The sequence below is a fragment of the Oryza sativa genome, chromosome 7 (genome assembly GCF_034140825.1).
Source record: "Oryza sativa Japonica Group chromosome 7, ASM3414082v1".
NCBI lineage: Eukaryota > Viridiplantae > Streptophyta > Magnoliopsida > Poales > Poaceae > Oryza > Oryza sativa.
In genome coordinates, this window is record NC_089041.1 from 18,696,620 (window position 1) to 18,708,351 (window position 11,732).

The window sequence follows — 11,732 nt, forward strand, 5'->3', positions numbered from 1 at the left end:
GTTTTAGATTTATTTTTCGAGCCTACTTAAGAGTTTATCCGACGGACTTTAATTTGAAAAATGTGAGCCATATTGTTTGATCAAATTTACTTTTGGCCCAGGTCTTCCCAAGCAGGCCCAAACTTGGGCTGGCCCATCATCGGCGAGTTGAGTCAATTCGACGGCCCTTAAGCTGAGCGGCTGAGCACGGCCCACATATGCGGGGACGGTCCGATGCACTTCCGCGGCCCATTGGGCGCAGCGTAATCAATAGCAGCGACGGCCCAACGCTAGGCAAATCTGAGCCGTCCAATCTAATGGACGGCTCCAATCGTCCCCAAATCCCTCTCTCCTGATTCCATTTCTCTCCGGCGACGAGCGCCGAGCGGCCTGGACCTCGTCGGCGGTAGGGGCGACGCCAAGCCGACGCTTCCCGTCTTCAGCAAAGGACGGTGGAGGGGTGCACCAGGACAGTGCGTGCGCAGGGACACGACTGCGAGGAGGTGAAGGTGCGGCGGTGCCGCTTCCCGGAAAGCTCCGGTGAGCTCAGGGGCTTCAAGTCCGATAAGTAACCCGAACCCTCAGGGGCTTCAAGTCCGATAAGTAACCCGAACCCTCAGCTTAATTGATTTGGATTTGACTCTTATGGTTATTACCTGAAATTAGGGTTCTTCGAATTCAGAGAATTTTGTCGAGAAATTTCAATATATTTTATTCCCCCTTTTCGAGTTAGGAGAGTTTCATTATCGTTTATCCTCTTTTAATTTTAGGAACTTCAATCAAGTTTATCCCTTTGCTCAATTTTGTTTTTTTTTTCTTTGGCTGGCGTTTCATCGCGCGGATGGGGACGGAGGGCGCCGCTCGTCCCCTTGGAAAGATTGAGATTAAGATAAGATTTTCACGGACAACGGAAGTAAATTGAATCGATCTTTTTTTTTGTTTTAATGTTTTTTTCGCTATTTTTTCGTTATTACGGACAACGGAAACATTTTTAATTTTTTTTAAGTAGTAGAGATAGAGAAGATAGAGATATATAGTACCGTGTCAAATATAATAGGATTCGATTTTTTTTTTTCCGCGTCACATATAATTCTTCTTTTTTTGAATCCGACAGATTTGTTTTTTTAATTTTTTTTTTGCTCTTTTTTTACCACGTCCACGCGGATTCGTTTTTCTCTGGCCGATCTTTTTTTTCACCTGGTTTTTTTCACCCTTTTTTTAGGAATCGGACATATTCCTTTTTTATTTCTTTCGCCTTTTTTTTACCGTGGAATGGGATTCGTTTTTCTTTTCCCTTTTTTCGCCCGTTTTTTGATCGGACATTCTTTTCTTTTTTTCGCCCGGTTTTTTTTCATTCGGTTTTTTTCCCGTTTTGTTTTGGATCTGACAGATTTTTTTCGCCTGGTTTTATTGACGGACGATGGAAGCACCTCTTATTTTTTAATTTATATATATATATAAGTAGTAGAGATAGAGAAGATAGAGATATATAGTACCGTGTCAAATATAATATGATTCGATTTTTTTTTACCGCGTCACATATAATTTTTTTTTATTCCGACAGATTTGTTTTTTTAATTTTTTTTGCTCTTTTTTTACCACGTCCACGCGGATTCGTTTTTTTCTCGCCGATCTTTTTTGTCACCTGTTTTTTTTTCGCCCGTTTTTTAGGAATCGGACAGATTCCTTTTTTATTTCTTTCGCCTTTTTTTTACCGTGGAATCGGATTCCTTTTTTTTTTCCCTTTTTTTTTGCCCCTTTTTTGATCGGACGTTCTTTTCTTTTTTTTCCCCCTTTTTTGATCGGACGTTCTTTTCTTTTTATGCCCGGTTATTTTCGTTCGGTTTTTTTCCCGTTTTGTTTTGGATCGGACAGATTTTTTTTCGCCCGGTTTTTTTCGACAGACGACAGAAGCAACTCTTATTTTTTAAGTAGTAGAGAATAGAGATTAATATCAATATAAAAAAAACTACATACTACATCTCATCCATTTGGCATAGACCCAAACTGATTCGATGTAAGCTGCATAAATCATCTATTCACCGATTTCACTCGTTTGACAGGTGCCAAATTCTGGTGCCTGGAATATGATGCAGAGAAGTGTGCTCACTGCTCTGTTTTATCGTCAAGGTAGGTAGCAAGTTATTAAATCTGTCAAATCCCCTTTGAACATTATATGAATATAGTATATCAAGTTATCAAATGTACATTACATCAAAATTGTTAGTGGAGAAAAAAATACAGCAGGGCTGGTCTGCTAGCAGTAACAGGTAACTGGGTCCTCTTATTTGTCAAAAAAAAAAAAAACTCCTAATATTGCCGTGTCACAGGTATAGCGGTTCTTTTCCACTGGATCTTTCATTAGAAAATCAAACAATCCTAGGACAAGTTGATTGAAAAGATTTATGGGTACCGCACGATGCCTCTAGTAGTCTAGTAGTTAATTGGTTAGATGCGACCAACGTGCACAGGTTTCTATAACTTTCAGCTTATATGGTTTCATTTCACATGTTGTAAAGAACTACTTTCAGATTCTTTGGAGATATCGAAATACATTTATCAATAAAAATGTTACTTATGTGTATCCTCTTGAACTCCCATGGTATGATTCCTCCTCTCCACAGACCACTTTACCATTGTACACCTAACATAGTAAGTTGATTAGAAAATACACCCATGACTGTACATTGATGTGATTTGCTAAATTGTTCTCAGCAAACCTGTAGCACCAAAATAATTTCCAGATGTGAATGTTTGATTGGATCGCTTGAACGTTCAAACTTTAGCTATTAGGGAAAAAAAGATTGCTTTAAAATTCAAACTTTAGCTATGACAAAAAAGAATAAACTGAAATAGATGGGGTTGGCAATTTTTTCTTATTAGCCAATTAAAACCTTATAATTGACAACATGCTGGAGAACAAGCCAGATTAACTAAAAGTAAAAGTAGCACAGTAGTATCAGATTCAGAAATGCCACACAATCATGTCTTGGTTGCTCCTTTGATGTGAATAAATCAAACGTTGAGAACAACAGGAAAATATTATGGTCCCCTTAATCAAGATCAACCACTCATCCCCCCTAATCAAACGCCATACACCACCAACAGCAGGTAAAATTTGGTTAGAGAAGAGGAGGAAACAGGAGGGGAACCACCACACCTGGACTCCTAGAGACGAGAAAATGGACATTTCGCCATGTTCAAAACGCGGTTTCGCTAGAATGCCATCTCAAAAACATGATTCGATAAAATGCCAATATAGAGCGTGCGTCTACCGCCACTTTGCCATTTTTGCCATTTTATTCATTTTCGAAAAGATTTTCTCTCCTCTACTAGGTGATGAGACAAAATTGCCCCTTATCAACTCAGAGAACACGGTGAAAGATGAGACAGAATAGGCAAGGAGACAGAGAGAAGGGGCGGCGACGCCGTTGCTGCCCACAACTACTCTACCGGCCGGTGCGCCACCTCTCCCCATTCCTCAACCTCGCCGCTCCCCGCCACACCCCACGCCGCCACCACCTGTGCTCGCCGCCAACTGAACAGCCACCCCGCCGACAACTGCCACCAACTGTCATCGTCGTCGGTCGCGCCGGGACCTGCGGCAGCGGCGGCGAGGACCGCATCAGCAACCTCCCGGACGACCAGTTGTGTCTCGTCCTACGCTGGCTCGACACCCACACTGCGGTCGCCACGGGGGCGCTTCTCTTTTCTTCTCCTCTTCCCCTCGGTTTCTCTTCCTGTTCCCCTTTTCTCTCTTCCTTCTTAGCTAGCGAGGAGGCGCAGCTGGTGCAGTGGCGAGGCTGGGTGCGGCGGCACGGCCGACGACCCGACCAAGGCGATGGCGGTTGGCCCAGCGCGGCGGCGGCCTAAGGGCGGCCAGGCGGCGTCGGGTGGATGGGGAGAGAAGGCCGGTGCGGCGAGGAGGTGCCGGGGCGGCACCGGTTAGAGGAGGCAGAGGTGGAGGTGCTGGGTGGTCACGGAGGCAGAGGCGGCGCGCAAGGAGGCGGTGCTCCACACGGCGCGGCGGTGTCCCAGCGCCCATGAAGACGGCCATGGGGGCGCTCGCGTTGCTCGGCCGGCAAGCTCGGTCTTGCCCCATCTCACACCACCGTCGACGCCCTCGTCAGCAACGGTGACCACCTCGCCATGCTCGATCTCGATCCCCTTTCAACCGACAAGGAGGGGCAATTTAGTCTCATCAAGCCGAATTCCAGTGAAAATGGATTTGAAAATGACAAAAATGGAGAAAATGGTAAAGTGACTGTGATCACGCGCTTCATATTGGCATTTTAGCGAAACATGTTTTCGGAATAGCATTCCGGCGAAATCGCTTTTTGAAAGTGGCCAAATGTCCATTTCTCCCTGGAGACGGCAAGGTCATCCATTGTGTAGATGAAGTCAAAGCCCTGGATCTTCTATCGGTCGGCACTGTCACCACGAGGAGAGCGGGCGGGGCCATGGGGGCGTCCAAGCAGCGCACCGCCACTGCTGCCCTTGCGTTCACGCGAATCACCAGCACCTCCTACACCCGATGCAGCGGCGCGCACCGTGGGAGTCGAGCTCAATGGCGGTGCTTGAGGTGCCGAGGGGTGGCCCTGGTTCCTCCTCCTGATGCGACGCGCAACGTGGGGGTGGCTGCGACTGCAGCTGTGCACCGAAACCGGTCCTCTCCACCGTCGGCTCGGCTGCCTCCCTAAGCAGTCCGTCGCCACGTTTTTCCTGATGTCCGCCATCGCCGGAGCTCCATCCCTCCGTGGCTGTCAACGAATGTGGCTGGACACGGTCACAGAGAAGGGGAACCGAAGATGGGAGGCCGCCCTGGGATGGGAGTGGTGGGAGGACGGGATTTAGGGGGTGGATGGAGACGGGAGGTGAGGCGGTGGATCGGCGGCGAGGGTGAGGTGGCGTGGGAGGGCGAGGTCGGGCACGACGATTGGGGCGAACACGTGATGGACGAGGAGCGGGAGTGCGGGCACGATGACGTTCTGGCGGGGGAGATCGTCGGCAACGTGTGAAACGACGAGAGGGAGAGAGGATTAGGGTGGCGTGGAGGTGGAGGAGACGCAGGGCGGGGTGGTGGGGTTGAGATCTGAGCGAAGGGCGTGGGGCGGTGGGCGGAGGAGCGAGGCCATGAGGGGCGTGAAGGGATCGATGTGGAGCACTGGATGTCGCGATCGTATCATTAATATCACGCGTGTCTATCACGTTAGTGTCACCAATACCATTATAAATTTTTTAAGTAGTAATAACTAATATCTCTATTTCTATCTCTATCTCTATCTCTACTACTCCCTCCGTCTACTTTTAATAGGCATATTTCATCTTAGCACAATGACCAAGAATAAGTAATTCTACTTATCATCCATTTAAACATGCTACTCTCTCCGTCTACTTTTGATAGACATATTTCTAAATCTAAAAAAAATATTTTTGATAGACATATTTCAATTGAACCACTTATCATCTTAATGACTTTCTCGGATTTAATGCGTGAATCTCCATTCTTCCACACAAGATTGGCTACATGGGCATCGAGAAATATAAATATTAATGAATTGTTTTTTTTACGAGGAATAACTAATGACATGTTTAAATGGATGATAAGTAGAATTACTTACCCTTGTTCATTGTGCCAAGATAAAATATGTCTATCAAAAGTAGACGGAGGGAGTACTAGTTATTTCTCGTAAACAAACGATTCATTAATATTTACACGATGCCCATGTAGCCAATCTTGCATGGAAGAATGGAGAGTCACGCATTAAATCCGAGAAAGTCCTTAAGAGTATATGTGGTTGGATTCAAATATGCCTATCAAAAATAATTTTTTTAATTTAGAAATATGCATATCAAAAGTAAACGGAGGGAGTAGCATCTATAGGAATGGTAATGGGTCAAGGTCCCTGAGTTCTTCCACAATCTTATCTTATCTAATTCTAGATCAAATATATATATATATATAGAATAAGTATGTAATTGGCCTAAGGAAGCTGCAGTATTTTTTTAAAAAAAAGAGAGATGCTTTGAGTTGACTGGCCACGAACCCCCCGGCGTCTCCCAACCACCGCGTACGCCCTACTTCTTTGTCCCCCTACTCTTTCTCCCATCTGCACTACTCTCTTCTACTACCTTGTTGTTGCAGCTTGATTTTTGATGTATTAGCAGTTTTACATGATGACGGAAGAGCGAGATCATGTTAATTTCTTTAGAGAACTAGATCATGCTATTTTTTACATGATGGAATGGCGCATTACAATGATTAAGATAAGATGTACCACAGGCGCATGGAAATTCGCACAATCACTGCAGGTCGCCAGGGTTCGATTTCAGTTCAATTTCCCCACCATTTGGTTTTGCGAAAACACGATAGAGTACAATGTCCAATGTGGATGCGTCTGGAGCTTTAGGAAACGCTCAGTCTTGAGGTTAACTGATTGTTGAAATTTGAAAGAGAACTGATGCTATTTCGAAGACTACATAATAAAGCCATACATGCACCAGTCTTTAGTGGAGTATTAATGTATTATTATTCATAGCACAACGACAATCTTCTCCAAACTTGTTAGTTGTTACTACTAACAGATAGCATCTTAATTCATTATTCAGAACTAGCACATTGAGGAGACTCCCGGGGTCTACCCAATTCCCTTTTTTCAGAGCTAGCACATCAAAATTCAAGGAAGGAAAAGATAAATCTGAGAGCATTTTTACGGTCTTTGAGGAGGTACCACTTTTTCTACTGTAAATTTGGTATCTCATAGTACCTAGGTACCAAATTTTATACTAAATTTTTGGTACCTCATGATACCTCCTCAAGGATCATAAAATTGTTCTAAATCTGAAATCCGTGCCCCAAATCTCTTTTTTTTTCTAAGAACTACTCCAGCACATCAAAATTGAAGGAAAAGAAAAATCTGAAATCCCTCTCTTTACATCAGAAACCTTTCTAGCATAACAATGCGAATGGATGAAAACAACTATGCACTGTCCCATTAGCATGCCGAACACTCCACCAAAAAGAACTTGTTATCAAATACTCCCTCTGTCCCAAAATGTTTTGACGCCATTGACTTTTTTAATCATGTTTGACCGTTCGTCTTATTCAAAAAATTTAAGTATTTTTTAATTCTTTTCCTATTATTTGATTCATTGTAAAATATACTTTTATGTATACATATAGTTTTATATATTTTATAAAATTTTTTGAATAAGACGAACGGTCAAACATATTTAAAAAAGTCAACGGCGTTAAATATTTAGGGACGGAGGGAGTCCTAGTTCCTTTCAGTTCAGCAGTATAGAGCACTAGTACGCTTGTGAGTAACTATAATCAATTTGGGGGTTCCATCCTCCAAACCGTTACCCTCCAAGTATTATCTTTTGATTCAGGAGTCCAGCAGATTCAGGTTCCACTGCTCTGTTTCTGTGATGATCAATCAGATTTTGCACCTCCCTTTGCGTATTTTTCCTTCATCTTGATGTCCAGTGCTGTTTCGGGACCGTTCTCGCATGTTTTCTAAAGCAAGAAAATTTGGTTTACAAGAACATGAAAAATATTTGCCATGTGCATACGTATAATTATTGGGAGAATAATGAAAAAGGGTACTACAATCCTAAAACAGAGGCCAACTGTGAGAGGAATGTTTATGCATATAAAGCCATCATTCTTTCATATATAAGGAATTTTTTAGATGTGTACTGCCATAAATAATTTCTAACGTATATATTTTTGTGACAACATGCTAAGATTAGCTATCTTGCGACATTTGTTTCTTCAAATTAACATTGAATTGTTGTTGTTATCTTAATTTTCAGTAAAATTAAGATAAGCTGTAGATTGTACACATGACTTCCTCAGAAAAGTATTCCATGCATTTTATTGGCTTTGCACATTATAAAGTACAGACTAATAATAAATACAGTGCTTTGAATAATGCACCATCTTCACGAATTTTCAGGCACAAATATAACCACATCTTCTGTGTCACTGATATGGGAGATTGGTATGATAAACTTTCACAATCTTTTAGGGATACTGCAAAGGAAGTATTGGCAAAGACAGATATTGATCCAAATGTTAGGTGCTTCCCAAAAAGACAGATGAAGCGCATCACCAACAACTACAGCACTACCCTGGGAAGAGGAGGGTTTTCTGTGGTGTACAAGGGTAGGCTCGACGATGGTCGTTCAGTGGCAGTGAAACAATATAATTGGAGAACACAGAAGGAGTTCACAAAAGAGGTGATCATACAGTCTCAGTGTAGCCATAAGAACATTGTTAGGCTATTGGGCTGTTGTGTAGAGGCCGCTGCTCCGATATTGGTCACCGAGTTTGTCCCCAACGGAAACCTTTCTGACCTTCTACACGGCAACAGTGGACTGCTTCCTGTCACATTAGAGACACGCTTACAGATTGCGCTGGATGTAGCAGAAGCACTTGTATATATGCATTGCTCCCAAAGTTATCCAATCCTTCATGGAGATGTCAAACCGTCAAACATTCTTCTGGGTGACAAGGGTGTAGCGAAACTGTGTGACTTTGGAATATCAAGGCTGCTCTCTATGGATAGTGATGAATACACAGGATTTGTTATCGGAAGTAAAGGTTATGTGGATCCTGTTTTCTGCCAGACTGGGCGATTAAGCCAAAAATGCGATGTCTACAGCTTTTGGGTGGTTCTTTTAGAACTCTTCACCAGAAAGAAAGGAATTGATGACATGAAAGTGTGTCTTGCAGAAATTTTTGCTTGTTCCAGTAGGAAAGGTGATGAACATAAACTATTTGACATGGACATCGTAACCAATGAGAATATGGAGTTTCTTCAAGGAATTGGCAGGGTCGCACTCGAATGTATAAAGTTTGAAGTAGAGGAACGGCCAGAGATGAGGCTAGTTTTAGAGCAGCTTTTGAGTCTCAAAAGATCCCGAGATAAGAGCATTCATGAGATGCTGGTTGTACGTAAAGAGATTGAGGTATTTTTGAGAGGATGTGGTTTTGGAAGATTTATATTGAGTAAAGAGAGTGTGGATGACTTGATATGCAACTTGAAAATTGTTCTGAAGGAATGTGCGTCAGGCAAGGCTTACATAGGGAAATCTCGCGGCACACCACTGATGGCGATAAAGATGTCAACTGCAGTTACAGAGAAATGGAAAGACATGCTTGGGAATGAAATAGCTGTCCAATCTAGAATTAAGCACATGAATGTTGCCAAGCTTATCGGTTACTGCTTAGATCATTCGGATGGTACAGTGCTTATATACGAGTACGGTGCAATTAGCTTGTATGATGTTCTTTTTGGTGATGCGGGGAAGATATATCGTCCCTTCACTTGTGACCTGCGCCTGAAGATTGCGATTGGTGCTGCAGAGGGCATTGCTCACCTGCATTCACTTGGCGTCGTGCATGGCGATGTCAGCATTAACGACATACTGCTGGATCATGTCTCTTCGTCCCTGGTAAAGATTGCTGGCTATGGGACATCAGGGCTCCCTGACATCGACAAGGCTCTGGATTCGCTTGAAACCGGTCATGGGAAGAAGGAGCATGATGTGTACAGTTTTGGGCTTGTTCTCCTAACCCTCTTCACGTGGAAGAAGGTGTCACTGCCACATGATCTCAAGTCCGAGCCTGACAAACCTGTGCTACTGCACCAGGAAGCCATCCGTGGGCGTAGATGCAATCATCTTGAGATGATCAAGGGCTTGGCTTCACGGTGTCTGACGTCCGAGGCGACGAAGAGACCATCCATGGTGGAAGTAGCAAAACATCTCAACTTCATACTTATTTTTCCTGAAAGGAGGAAAACTTGCCATGACCTGGCGATTTATCAATCTCGAATGCTTTCGGACTAGGCTAGGCTGCAAGAACTAGCAGTCGTACATGGGTTTTTTTTTTAGTAAAGGTGCCGTATACGTTGTAGATGCTATATATAATTCAAGCAACATGTGTATTTTATATCCTGACAAAAAAAAACAATGACTCTTGCTTCTTCTCAGGTTTGGTGGCTCTTTCTTGTTTCTAATTCTTATTCAGTGCATTTGTCTTTTTTTTTAAGATAATGGAGTATAATTCAGTGCATTTGTCTACATCTGGCCCTTTGGCCTTTCTTTCTTGTGGCCGATTTTGCTCGGTCAAATTTTTGTGTAACAGAAGAAATTAAGCCGCATCAGTTTACTTTGGATGTTGCTTGGATTGGTACTGTTTCTTGTTTTCATGTTTTTTTGTGAAACTTTATGTAGGATCGAACATAAATAATCAAGCCTACGAGGGGGGGTGAATGGTAAGGAAAACCAAAAACCCAAAAACTTTTAGCGGAAATAAAAGTTACCCTCAAATCGATGGAAATCTCGACGTAGTCCTGTCGCCGCCGGTCGGACTGCTCGTACGCCGCCGGTCTAACCGCCGCTTTGTAGCCGGTTGAACCGTCGGTATGTCACCGGTTAGACCACCGAACCCGATAAAACACAAATCGAAGAACTCTTAAAATAAATGACAACTTTATTGCTTCTCTCTGTGTTTACAAAGTGCAACAACATCACTCCTTACAAAAATCTCGACTAAACTTAAAACTAACTAAATTATCAACTCCATGCTCTGAAAAGCGATACAGGAAACCTCACGCTCCCTCTCTATTTATACCACAAAAACCCTCTATTCAAAGTAGGTGAAGAACTCCTATACACAATATGACTCGATACTTCAATTTCCTTTTTCTCCAAAATCCGCAGCCGCACCCAAGTCAGACTCCTCCTTCCCTAGCTGCTGCTGCTGCTTGCCGCCTGAGCCGAGTCGGCTTGTCACCACCGAGCCCAACTCGGTCGCCCAGGCCAGACCAATTGCTGCTGCTTTTGGACCACGTGCACAGCACCTGCGCACACCCAAGCCCATATGCATGACAGCCTTCCATCCAATCGGCCACACACACGTGCCCAACCAATCTCAGCACATACACACACATGCATGTACTGATCACACACGTACAACACACGTACATGTATCATACACGCTACAGTACATCAAGTACTGTAGCAACCATGCACTCCACCATACATGAACATCTCTATCTTCTCTCATTCCTCTTCGCGAACACCAACGCTTGCACACACACCTCGTGAAGCCCGTTGCGAAGATCTTTCCCACACTATGTCCATCCGCCGTGTGCCATCTCGTATTCAACTTCGTCACCCGGTATCCTTGACCGTCTGGACCTCAACTCCTCCCTGAGTTTAGTTCCGATCCCCACCGTTGACCGAAGTTGACCTCCAAGAATCCTGACTCTAGTCACCTTCTCACATGGTATCCCGATCGCACTAGACCTCTGTTCCTCCCTGAACATAGTCCTGGTCCTCACCATTGACCAAGGCTGACCTCAAGTCACCTGCACACAATCAGACAAAACAACCGTTTCTGGGCATAGATATCACAACCTGACCCACATTAGTCACACGCACTCACACCAACATCCACACATCTTTTCAAACCAATTCATTGATTAAATCATTTGCATAGCCAATTGTTCATCACAAATATTAATCATGACAGTGATTTCACACTTTCCAGTTTTTACCTCTCTCGTGGGCTCCAGGTGGATGTGTGTTTTGGCCAAAAAAAAAAGATCTTCTGAAAGGTTCTGCCTTAAAAGAGTTTCCAATTTTCATTTCCAAATGTGGAGGGATGATGGTCCTGATTGTAAATTTGTTATTGGTGCACATAATTTGCTATCCGTACAATGGCACCGTTGCAACTT

The 11,732-nt window shown here is 43.6% G+C and overlaps 1 protein-coding gene across 1 annotated transcript; it reads left to right on the plus strand.

Annotated features, from left to right (window-relative positions):
- Positions 1-7,974: 7,974 nt before the first annotated feature.
- Positions 7,975-9,837, plus strand: LOC107275465 (uncharacterized). Its single transcript, XM_015790502.1, has one exon. The coding sequence runs from the start codon at positions 7,975-7,977 to the stop codon at positions 9,835-9,837; it is 1,863 nt and encodes a 620-aa protein (XP_015645988.1).
- The last annotated feature ends 1,895 nt before the right edge of the window (positions 9,838-11,732 follow it).